Below are 22390 nucleotides of genomic sequence, written 5' to 3' on the forward strand. Positions count from 1 at the left end.
TACTTTGTATAAGCTATTCATTTTAATTAATGCCTCTCGATCTGCTCTGTGCAAATACACTTCATACTAATTTCCTTCCTGTGAATCTTACCCTGGTGAAATTTTATTAATTAATTTAACTAGTTGAGCAAAAATCTTGGGCAAATAAAAGGGAAAGATGAGACACCATAAAGATAGCTTGCTCCTGAGAGCGCAACGTTAAAATATCCATACACTGACATTATTTTATGCCTTCTGTGCCTATCAATTTAGAAATGGGTGAATAATGATGAAACTAAGTGAGATGAAAGGAAAGACTTACTTGAAAGTAAATTTGGTGCAGGTCTCATTAACGTGGCCCGCTCCCCAAGTACTGTCCAGAAGATGCCACTTTCCTTCCAGAAACACAGCATTCCATGCGTGATCTGCTTCCCCTGTGAATTTCTTTCCAACATCATAATTGTAGCCTTTGGAGTATCCTTCGATTGTAATACACTCCAAACCTGCAAAGCTAATTTGTTGGCATTTAATATATAGTCAATCATCAACCACATCCAGTTTATTTTTTTGTTTTGAGAAACTCGTGAGCACCAAAGTAACTAGTGTCTGGTACCATTGGGGTTTGATAAAGGTGGGAGAGAATGTGAGATCAGTCAACTAAGGGGTTACCAATTTTGGTTTTACAAGTCTGTAGATGTAGGAGGAAGGGATACCTGCAGGAGTTTTTTTTAACCAATTTGCATGATCAGGGCATTGCTGACAAGGCCAGCATTTTTTGCCCATCCTCAATTGCCCTCGAGAAGGTGGTGGTGCACAACTGCAGTCTGTGTGGTGTATGCCCTCCCAAAGTGCTCTTCTGAAGGGAGTTCCAGGATTTTGCCCCGTGACAATGAAGGGACGGCAATATATTTCCAAGTCAGGATGGTGTGTGACTTGGAGGAGGGGAACTTGCAGGTGGTGGTGTCCCCATGAGTCTGCTGCCCCTGCTCTTCTGGATGGTAGAGGTCGTGGGTTTGGAAGGTGCTGTGAGTTGGTGGGTTGGTGCATTTCATCTTGCAGATGGTACAAACTGCTGCTAGTGGTGGAGGGAGTGAGTGTTTAAGGTAGTGGATGGGGTGCTGATCAAGCGGGTTGCTTTGCCCTGGATGGTGTCGAGCTTCTTGTGCGTTGTTGGAGCTGCACTGATCCAGGCAAGTGGAGACTATTTCATCATCCTACTGACTTTTACCTTGCAGCTGGTGGAAAGCCTTGGGGAGTCAGGAGGTGAGTTACTCACTGCAGAATTCCCAGCCTCTGACATAATCTTGCAGCCACAGTATTTATGTGGCTGATCCAGTTATGTTTCTACTCAACGGTGCCCACCAGGATGTTGATGGTGGGAAATTCGGCGATGGTATTGCCATTGAATGTCAAGGGGAGCTGGTTAAATTCTCTCTTGTTGCAATGAATATTCAAAAGTTTTGAAGTCTTAGAAAAATGTAGTTAGCATTGGAGATGGTCCACTGAGTCTTCATCTCAACACATTGAGGAGAAAAAAAGATGTAGGATGACTCTACAGGGTCATTGGCACCCCCAGAACCTGTCTGTCAAAGGAAATGCTTGCAAAGAATCAACTTTAATATCCTTTTGTTGGTTCTGATTTCCTGTTTGTAGAAACATCTGTCAGTTGCCTTGGTCGTACTGGTCAAAGAGGTCCCTTTGATGTTCAAGTTGGCTAGTTGATGGTCTGATTTAATGATGGTTTGATCAAAAGAATGGTTTCTCTGATTGTAAAAACATGGTAAATTCATAGACATGTTCATATCTCATCGTCAACCAACAACACTAACTTCTATTTATATAGTGCCTTTAATGTAGTAAACTAACATTTTGGGCTTTGTGATACTCCAACTCATTTGTTATATAGATTTCTGCAGTTGTGAGATGGTTTGAGTGGAGCTCAGAAAGAATAGCTCAAGATTCCCATTTGTGCGTGCTTTGGCACCTTCAGAATTATAAGCAGAAGCTTTGAAATAACAGGAAGTGCTGCTGAAAACAGACTATCTGGAGGGATTATGCTTTATCCCCTATAAAGCATTTGTGATGGGCTGAATTCATAGCACAATATTCAGAATATTGGAATATCCAAATGAATATTGTCACTGGAACAAAATTAAAAGCTTCTTTTCGTGTTGAGACAGGAAACTAGAGACAACCTACGAAGCAACTTTCCTGGTTTTGATATTGATGTAGGTGTCCGTGGTGGTTCAGTGGTAGTACTCTTGTCTCTGAAGCAGAAGCTGTAGGTTCAAGTCCCCCTCCAGAGACTTGAGTACAAATATAGGTTAACACTCCAGTGCAATACTGAGGGAATGCTGCACTGTCAGTGTTGCCACCTGAGATGATTTATTTCAAAGAAAAGTTCTCCCAATATTTACTCCCCAAACAACATCAATAAAAGCAAAGTGGGTTTTCGCCGGGTGCTCCGGTTTCCTCCCACAGCCATAGACTTGCAGGTTGATAGGTAAATTGGCCATTATAAATTGCCCCTAGCATAGGTAGGTGGTAGGGGAGTTGAGGGAAGGTGGGGATGGGGTAGGAATATGGGATTAATGTAGGATTAGTATAAATGGGTGGCTGATGGTCGGCACAGACTCGGTGGGCCGAAGGGCCTGTTTCTGTGCTGTATCTCTAAATAAAATAAAATAAATTATCTGATTGTTATGACATTGCTGGCACCATTGCCTAAAATATTTGTTGCCAACAGAAGAGCTACAATCAAGACACAGTGAGAGTAAGGACCTGATTTTAAAAAGGGGGGGCGGTGGTATTTGGCACGTGAACCCTGAAGAGGATGGGAGATGTGGAGGCCCAGCTGATTGCAACAGCCATCCTTCATTATGATAATTTCCACTGGATTCCTGGCCAGGCCTGGCCAGTGGGAGGGAGTAGAAGATCACAGGCAGGAGGCCGCAGGATCAGGGAGTGGGGTGAAGGCAATCGGGGTAGAGCCCAAGCTTCGTTATGAGACCTGGGGATGGAACTTTGGCTCCTACCGACCCACAAGGACCTCTTAAAAAAATTTTACCTGCTGGGTTTCTCTGGCCCATGATACCCCTCCCGTCAGTTTGGCTGGTTGTTGGAGGCAGGGGGAAACTAGTCACTGCACCCCCGCTCGGGTCTCCAACTAAAATAGTCGATTGTGAATGATGATGCCATTGAGATGTGATCTGCATATTTACAGAGGACCCCACCAGCTTGGGACACATGGCCTGCACACCTACTTAAAGGGGCAGATTAATAAGACCCAGCCCAGAAAGGCTGTGGGATCAGAGGGGTAAGTTGTTCGCCTCATTTTAATTGCCCCCACTGCACAGTTTCCCCTGGGTGAGGGGAGTTAAAATTGGAACCTGAGTGTGTGAGTACATAGGTGTCTGACCTGTGCCACCCCCATCATGGCCCCACCAACACCGCCACCATCCACTCCCCCACCCCCCCACCCAATCCAACTGGATTGGATATATTAAAATTGTTTGAATAGACATGGAACTAAGTAAATCATAGAGGTAGGGAAATGGAACAGGACATCCAAGAGTTAAATAAACAGGGGAGAAAGGAATAATATAAACTGAATACCAAGGAAACCCAGGTAGGATATATTAAGGAATGAAATTGTTCGAGAGGGCCATGAGATTAAAAACAACTGGAATAGAATTCTGAACATACAAAGGTATTAATGAGCTGAGAACATTAGCAAAAGTCTGGTGGAAGTGGAGGGTGAATTTAAACTGGATAAACGGGTAAATCAGAGGCCTCCATAGAGTCAGGAATTCTAATAGTGACGACAAAGTAAAATTTGGCATTGTATCAGAAATTGACTGAAGCTTACAACTGTGAGGTCTGACTACGAGCAAGTTGGTGCGCTGCTGAGTGGAATCAGCCCCTAAGATTGATCTTGGGGCCTGTATCAGTTTTCATTTGCATTAAGGACTAGGAGTCAGAGGCTCAATGCATACCAATCAAATTCAACAATGATACCAAACTGTTAGGTGTTGATAGTTCAGTCTGAAAAGAACTATGCGATACAAAAGACTCGCACTTATATAACGTGTTTCACAAGCTCAGGACATCCCAAAATTCTTCACAACCAATTAAGTACTTGTGTAGACACTGTTGCAAGATAGGGAAGTGCAGCAGGCAATTTCAGCACAGCAAGATCCCATCAAACAGCAATGAAATAAATGAGCAGATAATCTTGTTTAGTGACATTGGTTCAGTGATAAATGTTGAACAGGCCATAAAGAGAGCTCCCCTGTTCTTCAAATAGTGCCATGGAATGTTTAAAATCCACCTGAGAGGGCAACAAGGCTTCGGTTTAATGTCCCATTCAAAACACAGCACCTCTGACAGTGCAGCACTCCTTCAGCATTGAACTGTAGTGGCAGTATAAATCATACACTCAAGCATGTGGAGTTGGGTTGAACCCAGGACCTTCTAGCTCAGAGGCAAGAGTTATATCGGTGGAACCAAAGCTGACATCCATTACAAATTTAAGAGTGGCTAGAATAGTGGAAGATGGAATTTAATATGTAAAGGAAGGGAAAAATGTTTGCCAGATTGACTCTGTGAATGGTGTTAATGTAGCAATGGGTAAAATTGAAAGACAAACTAGCAGACTCTGCACTTTATGTGTCCAGTTATTGTGGAAGAAGATGTGAATAAAATGCACAGACTGCAGTTTGAGAACTGTACCTAGTTTCAGCCAGAGACACAAACAGTCATTCAAGTGTCTGATGGAGGTGATGCCTCGAAAAGTGATGAGGATCATCCTTTCTGCCAGAGGAATGCATTGTGAAGAAAGGTTGGAGAAACTTGAGATTTGAGCTTCTCATCCTTGTTAGCATAGACCAAGAAACGAACCTCACAGATTGTAAATTGTATATACAAGATAAATTCTGAACAATGCTTCAAGTTCAGCGGTGCATCACAAACAGCCAAACCGATGAAAGGCAACCTTTAAGATTGATATCAGAAAGTTCACAAAGGGTAATCAACACCTAAAATGGACTTATTGGTAGGGCAGTGGTAGAAAAAAATCCCTAGAATCATGTAATAAAGAGTTGGATAAATGATGCAGGAACAGCAAGCAGTCCCTGCATGAATGAGCTTCAATGGCTTGAATAGCTTTCACCATCTATATCTGATTCATAATTTGTTAACAACCATTAGGAAAGTAAATGGAATGTTAGCCTTTATTGTGAAGCGTTTGCAGTATTAGAGTGAAGACGTTTCACTACAATTATATCGGGTCTTGGTGAAACCACACCTACTGTGTTCAGGTTTAGTCTTCTTACCTAAGGAAAAATACCTCAGCAGGAGTGTAACAGAGATTCATTAGACTGGTTCCTGGGATCAGGGGATTGTTCTATGAGGAGAGATTGACTAGATTAGGCCTATATTCCCAAGAGTTTAGAAGAATGAGAGGTGATCTCATTGAAACATATAAAATTTTTAAGGGGCTTGATAGGGTTGATACTCAGAGGCTGTTTATCCTGGCGAGGACACAGGGTCACTGTCTCAGAATAAGGGGTCAACCATTTAGGACTGAGATGAGGAAAGATTTCTTCACTCAGTAGGCTGTGAATCTTTGGAATTCTCTACCCAAGAGAGCTGTGGATGCTCAGTCATAGAGCATATTCAAGGCTGAGAGTGATAGATGTTTGGATATTAATAGAATCAAGAGATATGGGGATACTGTGGGAAGGTGGAGTTGATGTAGAAGATCAGCCATGATCTTATTGAATGATTGAGCAGGCTCGAGGGGCTGAATGGCCTACTCCTGCTCCCACTTCTTATGATCTTACATTCTTATATATGTGTTTTATTGAAACCATGCATTCCTCCCAAGCTGCAAGTAAAACATCCTCTGTGCAGCTCCTTCCTCCTACATCCTCACTGCATTGAAACCAAATCTTGTTGCACTGTTTTACGATAACTTATTGCCCTGCAAGGTTGGGGATTGCCTCACCTTGCTCAGTCTTCCATTTCTCCTTCAATCTTCATGCTCTTAAAACCCAAACTTGGCATCACCTACACATTTTTTCTCCTGTGGTGCTCAAATAGCATCGCGGCCTAGGCTCATCACAAAGGAAATTTTGAACACCGAACAGTGAGGCAAGCAAGTGGCCAAAGAGCTTCGAGGTAAAGGATTACAAAATTAATGCATTGTGAAAAGGAGAGTAAGGTCCTATAAAGAACGTGGGTGTATTAGTAGAATCTGGACATTTCACCATGGAGCTGTTAAAATGTAAAAGTTCAGATTGAGTCCTGCAAGGCCATTTGATAAATGGAATCTCCTAGCAGAAATGGCATGTCAATGGGATAGTTAGATAGTTCAGTTAAGAAATGGATTACCCGGTGTGAAAGAAGGTTGCAGATTTGATCCTGGATATTGGAGACCCTGGTTAACAAAGAGGAAAGTTCTTCAGGGCTATACTTGCGATCATACTGTTGAGTCCTGCCGCTGCTGATAATGAACTGGATGAGAGTGAAGACAGTAGCAGGTTTTGCTGTGATTTCCCCCCTCCTCCAACCCTGATATACTCTATTGTTGAATAGCCAAATAGCATGGCTCAGTTGGTTACACTTTTGCTTCTAATTCAGAGGAACGCATTCCAGTACTTGAGCATGTAATCCAGGCTGACACTGCAGTACAGCACTAAGGGAGTGTTGCCTTGTCAGAGGTGATGACATTTGGATGTGACATTCAGCTAAGTCTGCCAGTTCAGGTAGATGTTAAAGACCGCACGTCACAATTCAAAGAAGCTCAGAAATTGTAGGCTTCATGATCCACTGCTGTTAAGTGCAGTGGGATGGAATATCCACCCTCCCACTGGACCTGATTGACTCTGACCCCATTGAACATTCCAGGTGAAATGGCAAGCGGTAAAGGGGGGAGGGAAGTCCCCGAGCCTCAGAACCAGCGCATTGAGGAAGTAAGTCCATAGCAATTTCTACAAGATTAGGAAAGAGAGAGAGGCAAGGTAAGTTGGTGGGGAAAAGAAAGAGCAAAGATAACAATGAAACAAAGTGTTACCTGCACATTTGACAAAAGAGGCCTGAATATCCAGCACACACTGCTTTTCCACTCTTCAATACATCAATGGGGCTATTGTTCTTCAGGTTCTTGCTGTGATATCCCTTCACGTCATATTCTGCAAACATATTAAAGCACTGGCTACTACTTCTTCCAGTTTCAATGATCAAATGCATAATAAAAATCATCAGCTCTGACAATGTGCCACAGAAGTTTGAAAATATTAAAAATAGGAATGTGCAAAAGCACCTAAAGTACTGCCACTGGTAGCTAGATTGCTTGTTACTATGGCAGAAAGACAGGAAGAGAAAGAGAAAGTTAGATAGTAACTTGTCAAATACTGACCTTAACCTCAGAAGTGACAACAACTCAGAACTCACAAGCAGTACATGTATAAGTGATTGATGGAGATTTATCCCTCACTTTTGAATAAGCAAAGACCAATAGTTGCATCGTGCTTATCATAGCTTTGAGAAATGTCACAAACACTTCACACAAATTACTTTTAAAGGGCAGACATTTTTGGGTCAACAGACACAACAGCCAAAGTGAAGCTGTGTCCATTTCAGAATAAACCTCATTATTGTTAACTAAACAGTGGGCTGGATTTTGTAGAGGCCTCGACTTCGGGATCCATGGCAGCGGGGATGAAGATTGTCCTGGATGAAGCCTGCCATGGACCGTGACACCGGCAGGGCCCGTTGCTTGGCGATGGAACCATAATTTAAATATTCAAATAAATTTACTAACCTGCAATAATGACTTTTCCATCGCCTCCTGAAGTACCAGGGTGATCTTCGTCCTTGCGGCTGGCACTGCTGCACCTTCAGATCCCTGTCCGGGGAAATGAGGCACAACGCTGGTGGGGAAGTAGGGAGGAGGTAAGTTTATCAGTTTTTTATTCGTTCATGGGATGTGGGCGTCGCTGGCTATTGCCCATCCCTCATTGCCCTTGAGAAGGTGGTGGCGAGCTGCCTTCTTGAACCACTGCAGTCCATGTGAGGTCGGTACACCCACTGTGCTGTTAGGGTGTTCCAGGATTTTGACCTAGCAACAGTGAAGGAATGGTGATATAGTTCCAAGTCAGGATGGTGTGTGGCTTGGAGGGGAACTTGCAGGTGATGGTGTTCACATGCATCTGCTGCCCTTGTCCTTCTAGATGGTAGATGTCGTGGGTTCAGAAGGTGCTGTTGAAGGCGCCTTGGTGCGTTGCTGCAGTGCATCTTGTAGATGGTACACACTGCTGCCACTGTGCGTCAGTGGTGAAGGGAGTGAATGTTGAAGGTGCCAGTCAAGCAGCCTGCTTTGTCCTGGATGGTGTCGAGCTTCTTGAGTGTTGTTGGAGCTGCACCCATCCAGGCAGCTGGACAGTATTCCATGACACTCCTGACTTGTGCCTTGTAGATGGTGGACTGGCATTGGGGAGAGAGGAGGCAAGTTACTCGCTGCAGAATTCCCAGCCTCTGACCTGCTGTTATAGCCATAGTATTTACGTAGCTACTCCAGTTCAGTTTCTGGTAAAGGGTGACCTCCCAGGATGTTGATAGTGGAGGATTCAGCAATGATAATGCCATTGAACGTCAAGGGGACATAGTTAGATTCTCTCTTGTTTGAGATGGTCATTGCCTGGCACTTGTGTGGTGTGAATGTTACTTGCCACTTATCAGCTCAAGCCTGAATGTTGTCCAGATCCTGCTGCATCTGGACATGGTTGCCTCTGAATCTGAAGTGTCGCGAATGGTGAACATTGTGCAATCATCAGCGAACATCCCCACTTCTGACCTTATGATTGAAGGAAGGTTATTGATGAAGCTGAAGATGGTTGGGCCTAGGACACTACCCTGAGGAACTCCTGCACTGATGTCCTGGAGCTGAGATCATTGACCTCCAACAACCACAACCATCTTCTTTTGTGCTAGGTATGATTCCAACCAGTGGAGAGTTTTCTCCCTGATTCCCATTGACTCCAATTTTGCTAGGGCTCTTTGATGCCATACTCGGTCAAATGATGTCAAGGGCAGTCACTCTCACCTCACTTCTGGAGTTTAGGTCTTTTGTTCATGTTTGGACCAAGTTTGTAATGAGGTCAGGAGCTGAGTGGCCCCGGCAGAACCTAAATTGAGCGTCATTGAGCAGGTTATTGCTCAACAAGTGCCGCTTGATGGCACTGTTAATGATAACTTCCATCACTTTGCTGACAATCCAGACTTGACTGATGGGGCGCTAATTGGCCGGGTTGGATTTGTCCTGCATTTTGTGTCCGGGCCATACCTGGGCAATTTTCCACCTTGCCAGGTAGATGCCAATGTTGTAGCTGTACTGGAACAGCCTGGCTCGGGGCTCAACTAGTCCTGGAGCACAAGTCTTCAGTACTCCTCCCAGCATATTGTCAGGACCCATAGCCTTTGCAGTTTCCAGTGCCTTCAGCTGTTTCTTGATATCACGTGGAGTGAATTGGATTGGCTGAAGACTGGCATCTGTGATGCTGGAGACCTCAGGAGGATGCCGAGATGGATCATCCACTAAAGATGGATGCAAATGCTTCAGCCTTGTCTTTTGCACTAAAGTGCTGGGTTCCCCCATCGTTGAGGATGGGGACAATTGCGGAGCATCCTTCTTCTGTCAGTTGTTTAATTGTCCAGCATCATTCGTGACTGGATGTGACAGGACTGAAGAGCTTTGATCTGATCCGTTGGTTGTGGGATCGCTTAGCCCTGTCAATTGCATGCTGCTTCCACTGTTTGGCATGCAAGTAGTCCTGTGTTGTAGCTTCACCAGGTATGCCTGGTGCTGCTTCTGGCATGCCCTCCTACACTCTTCATTGATCCTGGCTTGGTCCCCCAGCTTGATGGTTATGGTACTCCAGGCATTGCCCGGGGTATATATCGAGCTATGAGGTTACAGACTGTGGTTGAATATAATTCTGCTACTGATGGCCCACAGGGCCTCATGAATGCCCAATCTTGAATTGTTAGATCGATCCGAAATCTATCCCATTAAGAATGGTGGTAGTGCCACACAACACAATGTTGGGTATCCTCAATGTGAAGACAGGACTTGGTCTCCACAAGAACTGTGCAGTCGTCACTCCTACCAATACTGTCATGGACAGATGTATCTGCCGCAGACCCAGTCTAGCAGCTATGGCCTTTAGAACTCGGCCAGCTCGGTCAGTAGTGGTGCTACCGAGCCACTCTTGGTGATGGACATTGAAGTCCCCCACCCAGAGTACATTTTGTGCCCTTGCTACCCTCAGTGTTTCCTCCAAGTGCTGTTGAACATGGAGAAGCACTGACTCATCAGCCGAGGGGGCAGCCGTAGGTGGTAATCAGCAGGAGGTGGTGAGGGGTGGATCCGTTCCTCTTGGGCATCCACACACTTCCTTTGGCAAGCAAATTCCAAAGGTGCGTAAGTAATCCTGTTGCTTTTCCCCTGATTGTTTGCTTTATGTACATTATTTGAACATTGTGCCAACTTGGACCTTCGTTCAGCTGATCACATATTGATGTAACCACCCATTAAACCTCTTTGAATGTGAAAACTTATTTCTGTCTGTCTCCATTGCATTTTGCATTAGTCTTGGTTACAGTGTTAATGAACCTCAAGTCTTTCCTGGAAATTGGCCAGACTTGGGCTGAGCATTGTGACAGGGTGGAACTTCGACCCCTCAGGGGTTTTAAAAATGAAGCTGTTTCTTAATTCCACTTCTGCCAAAGAAGTGTTGTTCAACATTATAATCACCATGTCATGAGTGAAAATTAGACAGTTCTTTTTGCTAATGCTCACGATGCAGTCTGTACTGAGGAGACCAAAGGCGGATTGGGTGATCATTTTACTGACTACCTCCTTTCAGTCCGCAAGCGTGACCCTGAGCCTCTGGTTGCTTGCCACTTTAAATCTGCATTGCACTCCCACTCTTAGAGCTCTCTATTCTCGGCCTCCTACAGTGTTCCAATGAAGCTGAATGGAAGGAACAGCACCTCATCTTTTGATGAGGAACTTTACAGCCCTCCAGCCTCAACACTAACTTCAGTAATTTCAGATCATAACCACGGCTCCAATTTTATCAGGCAGCAGATGCTGGTAATGGTTCTACTGTTTCCTTTTACATCTCCACTAGATCCATCTTGTTTCTTAGAATCGGAGAACGATACAGCGCAGAAGGAGGCCATTCATCCCATTGTGCCTGTGCCAGCTCTTTGGTAGAGCTATCCATTTAATCCCAGTTCCCTGCTGTTACCCATAGTCCTGTAAATATTTTCTCTTCAAGTATTTATCCAATTACCTTTTTGAAAATTATTATTGAATCTGCTTCCACCATCCTATCAGGCAGTCCATTCCATATCAGAATAAATAACTGTGAAAAAAAAAAATGTTTCCTCATGTCACCTCTGGTTCTTTTTCCATCACTTTTAAACCTGTGTTCTCTGTTTACAGACCCTTCTGCCACTGGAAACTATTTCTCTTGATTTGCTCTGTCAAAACTGGTCATGTTTTTGAACACCTCTATCACTTGTAGTCTTAACTTTCTCTGCTGTAAAGAGAACAACCCCAGCTTCTCCAGTCTGTCCATATAACACTCCCTCACCCCTGGTATCTAATAAATCTTCTCCACACCTTCTTTTCCAAGGTCTTCACATCCTTCCATATGGGCGGTGTCCAGAACTTAACACAACACTCCAGCTGAGGCTGAACCAGTGTTTTATAAAGGTTTAGCATAATTTTCTTGCTTTTGTACTCTATGCCTTTATTAATAAAGGCAGGGATCATGTATGCTTTTTAACAGCCTTCCTACCACCTTCAAAGATTTGTGTACATACACCTGTAGATCTCTTTGTTTCTGCAGCCCTTTAAAATTGTACCATGTGGTTTATATAGTCTATCCTCATTCTTCCTACCAAAATGTATCACTTTACATTACTCTATATGATGACAAACTTCATCACCCATGTGTCTGCCCATTTGACCAGTCTGTCTATGTTCTCCTGAAGTCTGTTAATATCCACCTCATTGAAATCAGTTTGGCTAGGCTTTCCAAGAGATGCAGCGACAGAGGTACCAAATAGGTCTTACAGCAGCAATGCAGCAACGTGGGTTCAGTTCCCAAACATGGTTTTCTACATTTCTGAGTTTTGTATCATCTGCAAACTTTGAAATTAATTGAAGCTTATTAATATATATTAAAAAGAGCAGTGGTCCTCATAGTGACCACTGGGGGACACCACTGTATACTTCCCTTCAGTCTGAAAAACAACCTTTTATCACTACTGTCTGCTTTCCAGCCTTTAGCCAATTTTGTATCCATGCTGCTACTGTCCCTTTAACCCCATGGGATGGGTTTTACTTTTGCTAATAAGTCTATTAAGATAATTTGTTAAGTACCGTCCCTTTTTGACTTGCACAGACATCTTTTTTTCAATTTATTGCTCCTGCCCTCCACCTTGTTACAGACCTTCATGTTTGGTCTTTCCTCACCTCCCCACCATCCCCTGGCTCTGTAATTGCTGAGAGATTTGCTTTGAAATGTATAAAACTTTTAGACTACTTGACAGGTTTGATCTATGAGGCTGTTTCCCCTTGGCTGGTGAGTCTGGAACTAGGGGTCAGTCTCAGGATAAGGGGTCAGCCAGATAAAGAGAAACTTCTTCACTCAAAGAGTTGTGAATCTTCAAAATTTTCTATTCCAGAGAGCTGTGGATGTTCAGTCAATTAATATATTCAAGGTTGAGATTGATAGACTTTTGGGCACGAAGGTCATCAAGGGATGTGGGGATAGGACGGGAAAGTGGAGTTGATGTAAAAGTTCAGCCATGATCTTATCGAATGGCGGAGCAGGCTCAAGGGGCCGTATGGCCTACTCCTGCTCCTAACTCTTATGTTCTTACTTTGTTAAACTGCTAAATCTCTAAGTTGTTCCAGTTCTGACGAGAGGGCATCCACATGAAATGTTAACTCTGTTTCTCTCGCCACAGATGCTGCCTGACCTGCTAAGTATTTCCAACATTTTCTGTTTTTATTTCAGAACTCATATTATTTTGCTTTGTTTTAGTTGCTTCCATGAGGTTCTGGAAGAATTAGTTTACCTCAGAAAGCAAGTTTAAAAATCCAGAGTTTTGTGCCATTACAACCGAGGCAGGAGGAGTGCACTGTTTATTCTAGTCTCACTTCTCCACAGTTCACAACATATATTTAAATTTCCCACTTACCATTATGGTGAACCATATACTCTATTTCTCCCAGAATAAAGCACACCGACCAGGTTTCTTTAATAAACAACAACATTATCAGTTTATTATAAATCATGAAGTAATAAATATACACACAAATTGAAATATTAAAGCCCCTTATTTATCCTAGCCCCTCACACATACTTCTTCTGATACCGTTCCTCGGGAACGAGGATGACTTGCTTCAATTCCAGGGTTGTGGGTTCTTAGGTGACTGAATAGTCCAATTCTGGATCTGCACACTCTGCCACAGATGGGGCAGGTGGTGTTTGGTGAGGTGAGTGAATGGGATGCTCAAATTTCTGAACGCTCCTTCCACTGTTTGCACTTGGTCGCTGCCTGGGCATGTTAACGTCGTTCGATCTTCCTCATACATACACACATACATACACACCGGTTAACCGGGAAAATGAAAGGGATTTTTGTTTATACCTGTGACAAAGAAAACAGAAGGAAAAAAAAACACTTAGGCTGAAAAGAAGGTATGGAAAGATGTCCTTTGTTTTGGTTTGGCATCCCAAATGCATATAGGCGGCTGCCACGAGGATCTTCCAAAATAGTTCTTTCCAGGTAATATTGAAAGTCAGTTTAGCTAGGCTTTCCAAGAGATGCAGCTACTGAGGTACCAAATAGGTCATACAGCAGGAGTGCAGCAACATGGTTTCAGTTCCCAAACATTCAATATGCAAGGTTTCTTTAAATATAGGAGGAAATAAAAAACTGATACACTGTATGTAGGATTTGTTTTCAATAGAGAGAGCTGATGCATCTTCTTCTGGCAGGCAAACATCAACTGTCTGTTGTAACAGTTCAAACTGAAACTGAATATATGTCAAAACTCAAGCCTCTGTAAATCTTGACCTGTCACTTCTTTGTAAACATCTCCCCATGTCAAAAACAACCCCTGCTGCATGGTTTTCCACAGACAGGTGCCTTCTGGTGACTTCTTTAAAAAAACAAAGTTCAGCAATCTCTTCAAGATTCCAGATATATCAGTGTCCATAATTAAAATATAAGTTTGTAAAATATATTTTACGAAAGAAATAAAAGGAATCTCGTAATACTTCCACACTTGGAGAAATCAAACAGCATTTTTAAATGCGTTTCATTACAATGTTTATAAAAAAACAGAAGATGAAAACATTGTAAAATACAGTTTCACACTCATCCCCATTCACTCTTTATCTGCAGTAAATGCAATTTTGCTTTGTATCAATTTTGCACTCATATAACTCCAAACAAAGTTAGATTCATGATAAAGCATCCGCAATAACATTATTTTTGCCCACAATGTGGATAATCTTTATAAGTGACATGCTGTTCTCCCTTCACCAGCTACAGGAGAAATGCCATGAACAACAGATGCCCCTCTATGTTGCTTTCATAGATCTCACCAAAGCCTTTCACCTCGTCAGCAGACGTGGTCGCTTCAGACAACTAGCAAAGATCGGATGTCCACCAAAGCTACTAAGTATCATCAACTCATTCCATGACAATATGAAAGGCACAATTCAGCATAACGGTGCCTCATCAGACCCCTTTCCGATCCTGAGTGGCGTGAAACAGGGCTGTGTTCTCGCATCTACACTGTTTGGGATCTTCTTCTCGCTGCTGCTCATACATGCGTTCAAGTCTTCAGAAGAAGGAATTTTCCTCCACACAAGATCAGATGGCAGGTTGTTCAACCTTGCCCGGCTTGGAGCGAAGACCAAAGTACGGAAGGTCCTCTTCAGGGAACTCCTCTTTGCTGATGATGCTGCATTAACATCCCACACAGAAGAGTGTCTGCAGAGACTCATCGACAGGATTGCGGCTGCCTGCAACAAATTTGGCCTAACCATCAGCCTCAGGAAAATGAACATCATGAATGGGACGTCAGAAATGCTCCATCCATCAAATCAGCGACCACGCTCTGGAAGTGGTTCAAGAGTTCACCTACCTAGGCTCAACTATCACCAGTAACCTGTCTCTCGATGCAGAAATCAGCAAGCGCATGGGAAGAGCATCCATTGCTATGTCCAGACTGGCCAAGAGGGTGTGGGAAAATGGTGCACTGGCACGGAACACAAAAGTCCGAGTGAATTAAGCCTATGTCTTCAGTACCTTGCTCTATGGCAGCGAGGCCTGGACAACGTATGTCAACCAAGAGCGACGTCTCAATTCATTCCATCTTTGCTGCCTCCAGAGAATCCTTGGCATCAGGTGGCAGGACCGTATCTCTAATGCAGAAGTCCTTGAGGCGGCCAACATCCCCAGCATATGCACCCTACTGAGCCAGCGGCACTTGAGATGGCTTGGCCATGTGAGCTGCATGGAAGATGGCAGGATCCCCAAGGACACATTGTACAGTGAACCCATCACTGGTATTAGACCCATCGGCTGTCCATGTCTTCGCTTTAAAGACTTCTGCAAACGTGACATGAAGTCCTGTGACATTGACCACAAGTCATGAGAGTCAGTTGCCAGTGATCACCAGAGCTGGCGGACAGCCATAAAAGTGGGGCTAAACAGTGGCGAGTCGAAGAGACTTAGCAGTTGGCAGGAAAAAAGACAGAAGCGCAAGGAGAAAGCAAACTGTGTAACAGCCCCGAGAACCAATTTTATCTGCAGCACCTGTGGAAGAGTCTGTCACTAGAATTGGCTTTTATAGCCACTCCAGGCGCTGCTTCACAAACCACTGACCACCTCTAGGCGCTTACCCAATGTCTCTCGAGACAAGGATGACAAAGACAAGATATGGTGTAATAGTAAACTCCATCGGAATAGTCTGGCATTTTATTTTTACATTTTTCCACAAATGCTATCAGCAAATCAGCTGACTGCAACCTTCCAAACAGAGCCCCCCAGTTGTTCCAAGTGTTCCTTCCAAGTGTCACTACAGACCAGCACATCATCAAAGTAAACTACATGGTTAGGAACACTGGCTACCACTGGGTTCACTAGCTCTGAAAAGTTGCTGGGGCACCTGTTTGACCTGTAAGGCAGCACTAGGCACTGGAAAAGACTGCCCAGTGTGATAAAAGCCAGTATCCCTTTAACAAATTAATTTTTGTAAGAAACATGGCACTGCCCACTCTGTCAATCGTCTTCCAAGTAAGAGATTGGGTAGGAGTCTGCCTTTGTTACTGCATTAACTTTACTGTAGTCTATGCAAAGTCAGCTGAACCATGAGGTTTGGGCACTAATCCTTCTAGCAAATTCCAGCTGCTTTGACTGGGTTCAATTAGGTGGTTTTCCAGCATGTATTGGATTTCTGCTTTACTTGGGCCTGTTTGTCTGGACTTAAACGGTAAGGATGCTGTTTTATAGGAAAGGATTCCCCTACATTTACATTATCTGTGGCTAAGATTGTACATCCTGGCTTATTCCTACTGACTGCTTTAACTGCTGTGCATAGCCTTGTTAGGTCTTCTCGTTTTTCTGCACCTAAATATGTAAGAATAGTGTCTAATCTCCCTAACAATTCAGTATTAGCTAACCAGATAGTAGGAGGTTCAATTTGACAATTGTCCAAGCCTCCTTCTGCCTCATCCTCACTATCCCATTCATCCTTCACTGTCCCTACTACCTGACAGACCTGTGCTTGCTTATCCTCCTCCCGGCAACGATATTGTTTTAACATATTGATACGACACAGATGATTCTTTTTCCGACGATCTGGGGTATCAATCAACTAATTTACCTTACCAATACTCTTGACCACTTTACATGGAGCACTGAACTGTGCTTTCAACGGTTCACCCTGTAAAGGCAGTAATACTAACGCTTTATTTCCTGGTTGAAATGCTTGGGTCTTAGAATGCTTGTCTGCCCATTTCTTCATAGTTGTTTGGGAAGCTTTAAGGTGTTCCTGAGCCGCTTTGCAAGTTCTCGTGAGCCGTTCCCGGAGCATGGATACATAATCTAACACAGAAGATTCTTCCCTCTGTTCTGAAAACCTTTCTTTAATTAGAAACGTAGAAACATAGAAAAATAAGAGCAGGAGTAGGTGATTCGACCCTTCGAGCCTGCTCCGCCATTCAATAAGATCATGGCTGATCACCCAAATTCAGTACCCTGTTCCCGCTTTCTCCCCATATCCCTTGATCCCTTTATCTATATCTAACACTTTCTTGAATATATTTAATGGTTTGGCCTCAACTGCTTTCCATGGTAGAGAATTCCACAGATTCACCACCCTCTGGGTTAAAAAAAACTCCTCATCTCAGTCCTAAATGGCTTACTCCTTTTCCTTAGACTGTGACCCCTGGTCCTGGACTCCCCCACCATCAGGAACATCCTTCCTGCATCTAGTCTGTTCAGTCCTGTTAGAATTTTGAAGGTTTCTATGAGATCCCCTCTCATTCTTCTAAACTCTAGTGAATACAAGCCTAATTGACCCAATCTCTCTTCATACGTCAGTCCTGCCATCCCAGGAATCAGTCTGGTGAACCTTCGCTGCACTCCCTCCATAGCAAGAACATCCTTCCTCAGATAAGGAGACCAAAACAGCACACAATATTCCAGATGTGGTCTCACCAAGGCCTTGTATAATTGCAGCAAGACATCCTTGCTCCTGTACTCGAATCATCTTGCTATGAAGGCCAACATACCATTTGCCTTCTTAACTGCCTGCTGCATGTGCATGCTTCCTTTCAGCGACTAGTGCACAAGGACACCCCGGTCTGGCTGCATCTCCCCCTTTCTCAAACTATTGCTGTTCAGATAATAATCTGCCTTTCTGTTTTTGCTACCAAAGTGGATAACCTCACATTTATCCACATTATACTGCAAGTGCCATGTATTTGCCCACTCACACAACCTGTCCAAATCACACTGGAGCTTCTCTGCATCCTCCTCACAGCTCACACTCCCACTCAACTTTGTCTCATCTGCAAACATGGATATATTACATTTAATTCCCTCATTTATATCATTAATATATAATGTGAATAGCTGGGGTCCTAGCACTGATCCCTGCGGTACCCCACGAGTCACTGCCTGCCACTCGGAAAAAGACCAGTTTATTCCTACTCTTTGTTTCCTGTCTGCCAAGCAGTTCTCTATCCATGTCAGTACCTTACCCCCAATCCCATGTGCTCTAATTTTGCATGCTAATCTCTTATGTGGGACCTTATCGAAAGCCTTCTGAAAGTCCAAATACACCATATCCACTGGTTCTCCCTCATCTATTCTACGAGTTACATCCTCAAAAAATTGCAGTAGATTTGTCAAGCATGATTTCCCTTTTATAAATCCATGTTGACTTTGTCTGATCCTGTCATTGTTTTCCAAGTGCTCTGCTATTACATCTTTTATAATGGACTCTAGCATTTTCCCCACTACTGATGTCAGGCTAACCTGTCTATAATTCCCTGTTTTCTCTCTACCTCCTTTTTTAAATAGTGGGGTTACATTAGCTACCCTCCAATCCATTGGAACTGTTCCAGAGTCTATAGAATTTTGAAAAATGACCAGCAATGCGTCTACTATTTCTAGGGCCACTTCCTTAAGTACTCTGGGATGTAGATTATGACGCCCAGGGGATTTATCTGCCTTCAATCCCATCAATTTCCCCAACACCATTTCCCTACTAATACTGATTTCATACAGTTCCTCCTTCTCATTAGACCCTACGTTCCCCAACATTTCTGGGAGATAATCTGTGTCCTCCTTTGTGAAGGCAGAACCAAAGTATGCATTTAATTAGTCTGCCATTTCTTGTTCTCCATTATAAATTGCACTGTTTCTGACTGTAAGTGACCTACATTTGTCTTCACTAATCTTTTTCTCTTCACATATCTATAGAAGCTTTAACAGTCAGTTTTTATGTTCTCTGCAAGCTTGCTCTCGTACTCTATTTTTCCTCTTATTAATCAGTCCCTTTGTCCTCCTTTGCTGAATTCTAAACTGCTCCCAATTCTCAGGTTTGCTGCTTCTTCTGGCCATTTTATATTTCTCCTCCTTGGATCTGATACTAGTTTCAGAGGACCTCTTATCTCATGTCTGTAAGCTAATTCGAAAGGACTAAAACCTTTAAACTCATTACGAGAATCCCTAGTGGCAAACAAAAGAAATTCTAGCCCTTTATCTCAATCATGGGGATATTGATGACAGTGTGCCCTGATCATTGTTTTGAGGTCTGATGGTACCTTTCTAAAGCTCCCTGTGATTGTGGGTGGTATGCTGAAGTCTTTAACTGTGTTATGCCCAAATTACCCATAAGTTCCTGAAAAATTTTAGACATAAAATTGGAACCTTGATCCGACTGAATCTCGATCAGTAATCCATATCTAGCGAAGAACTGGATTAACTTCTCTATCGCTACCCTGGCAGAAATTGTTCTCAAGGAATGGCCTCTGGGAACCGAGTAGCCATATCCATGATAGTGAGTTGACACTGATACCCCGCTTTTCTTTTTGGTAAAGGTCCTACACAGTCTACCAACACCCTACTAAATGGATCCCCAATAGCTGGTATGGGAATTAGAGGTGCCGGTTTTATGGCAGGTTGTGGTTTACAAAACCACGTCCTTGGAAAGGCCTGACCAGTAATAATGTCGACTTATATGTGATTTGGTCCTCCAGATCCCCACATCTCCTGATATAGGAATTTCATGCGCTAACCTTAATTGTTCCTGGCGATACTTTGGCGGTACCACTATCTGATGAACTACAGTCTATTCTTCGTCCGCGGGTCTGTGAGGAGGTCTCCACTTCCTCATCAGAATCCCCTTTTTAACATAATAGACTTCTGGAACTCCTTTTGCCTCAGCCTCTGTTTAAGCTGATTGTGCCACTTTATTTAACTCTGGATCGGCGTGCTGAGCCGTGATCAGAGAAAACTTATTAAACATTTTCTTTGGATTATCCAAATCCCAAAAGAATGTTTCAGATATTTGGCTATCTGTTTATGGTGCCAATTTTATCTCTGACAATGGAACTTGGCCATTGCTTGGGTTGCTACACATGAAGGAAAAATTCCTGGAATCTTTTCCTGCAACTGTGCTGTTTCTGTAAATTCACTTTGTTTTTTCATGATTACTGGAGAAGCTACTACATTCGCTCCAGCCAAATCACTCCCCAGGAGTAGGTCAACTCCGTCTAATGGCAAACTATGAACAACTCCAACAGTTACCGTTCCAGACGTTAGGCCACAATCTAGTTGCACTCGATACAAAGGTAGGAGTATATAATCCCCACCAATACCATTCATTAAAACTTTAGCATTAAGTGTGCTTTCTGGTGGAAATGTTATGCCTTTCTCGAGGCAATGATGAAAGAGGAGGTAAGTCAGACACTAGACAGGTTTAAAATTGATAAAGAAGAAGTATTAGATCGGCTGTCTGCACTTAAAATGGATAAAGCACCAGGGCCAAGATGAGATGCATCCAAGGATACTGATGGAAGTGAGGGTGGAAATCGCAGAGGCACTGGCCATAATTTTTTAGTCTTCCTTAGACTCGGGGGTGGTGCCAGAGGACTGGAGAATTGCAAATGTTACACCTTTGCTCAAAAAAGGGTGTACAGATATGCCCAGCAACTACAGGCCAGTCTGTTTAACTTCAGTGGTGGGAAAACTTCTGGAAAAAGTAATTAGTGACAAAATCAATAGTCACATGGACTTAATTAAGTCACATCAGTTAATTAAGGAAAGCCAGCATGGATTTCTCAAGGGAAAATCATGTTTAACTAACTTGGTGGAATTTTTTGAGGAGGTAACAGAGAGGGTTGATGAGGTTGATGTTGTCATGCAGGCCCCCACCTGCTAAGAATGAGGCGTATTAATTTTGCCACCTGGACATTAAATTTCAAATAGTTGCTGGGAAGAAGAGAAGGCCTGATACAAGGGGTTGCCAAGCCCCTGGCTGGAAAGACATTTTTGCATATTAATAGACAGTATTTATAGACAAAGGACCATTCCCTGACCCACCCAATACATAAAGTCAGAAGTGATTATACCTGTCACATGACTACCCTGCTGGCCAACGTGGGGAGTTTTAAATTGTAGAGACAGTGTTTTAAATGGCAGAAAAGCTATTTGCTCCTGGATTAACTAGACCTCTCCTGGCTGGCTCGCCACAGCTTCTCCTGTCTGCTCCCATCTCTTTCTCACGGAACTCCAAAACCCATTGAAGACACATGAACCCAAGAGAGAAAAGTTTCCGACAGTGAACAAGGTTTAAGAAAAATACTGGGCCCCAACGAAAAGCAAGATCTACCTACAATCAAGGACTCTACAACAAGCTCGAAGCACAGTAACGAAAAAACCTTCTTCAAAGATTGCCTCAAACTTTTCCAGTTTATTTTTCTTCTCTTTTTTGCATGTGTGTATCGCATATGTATGCTAGCGTGGGCATGTTGTGTATGCATAGGTGTTAACTGAATTAGAATTTAAGTTTATTTTTAATAAATTTCAACTTTTCTTCATTAAACCTGAGAAAGCCTGTTTGTGCTCATTACTTTGCCTTATAATTGGAAAGCACTGAACAAGGATTCACCAAGGGGGAGCTAAAATATGGTTTGTTTAAAATTAAACCTGTTACAGTAAGACCAGGTGAAGGCTGAAAGGGAACCCTAGACCTCTTTCTCACCTGGTCATAACATAAATTTGGGTGCTAGCCTCTGGAGTTTTATCCACAGACAAATGAGAGAAATTGGAAGTGGGAAGCCAAATTGTTCCCAATCAAAAAAACAAGATTAATACAGGTTTTCTTGTGGTTGTGTGTGATTGAATACTAGCATGTCTGCAACTGAAGCTAGTAGCACCCCAAGCCAGGGTGAAGTAACTTGGGATAAGTTAAAAGCACTGTCTATGGAGGAGTTGAGAAAAATGGATGAGCAGTGTGACTAGTTGCCAACCAATTTTTCCTTGAATCTGAAGAAGCAGAAGCAGGGTTAGAAGTAGACCCAGACAGGGTACTGCTAGCAAAGATACAATTGGAACAGAGGAAACCTGAATTAGAGGAAAAAGAGAGAGGCAGGAGAGGGAGAAAGAAAGAGCCTTCCAGAAGGAATGTGAAGAAAATAAAAGACAGGAGAAGGAATGAGAGAGAGAGAGAAAGAGAAAGAATATTCCAGAAGGAATGTGAAGAAAGAAAGCTGAAGAAGCTTGAGTTAGCTAGGGAGTG

At 43.2% G+C, this 22390-nt stretch overlaps 1 protein-coding gene across 1 annotated transcript in view; it reads right to left on the reverse strand.

Annotated features, from left to right (window-relative positions):
• The window catches only part of ky (kyphoscoliosis peptidase), a 67581-nt gene that overhangs the window by 19786 nt on the left and 25405 nt on the right, over window positions 1-22390 (reverse strand). The window contains exons 5-6 of the mRNA XM_068042880.1: window positions 7055-7172; window positions 302-490 (exon numbers count right to left, since the gene is read on the reverse strand). Coding sequence (XP_067898981.1) covers window positions 302-490; window positions 7055-7172 — 307 coding nt within the window. The remainder of the gene's footprint in view (window positions 1-301; window positions 491-7054; window positions 7173-22390) is intronic.

This window comes from Heterodontus francisci, chromosome 11 (genome assembly GCF_036365525.1).
Source record: "Heterodontus francisci isolate sHetFra1 chromosome 11, sHetFra1.hap1, whole genome shotgun sequence".
NCBI classification, from domain to species: domain Eukaryota; kingdom Metazoa; phylum Chordata; class Chondrichthyes; order Heterodontiformes; family Heterodontidae; genus Heterodontus; species Heterodontus francisci.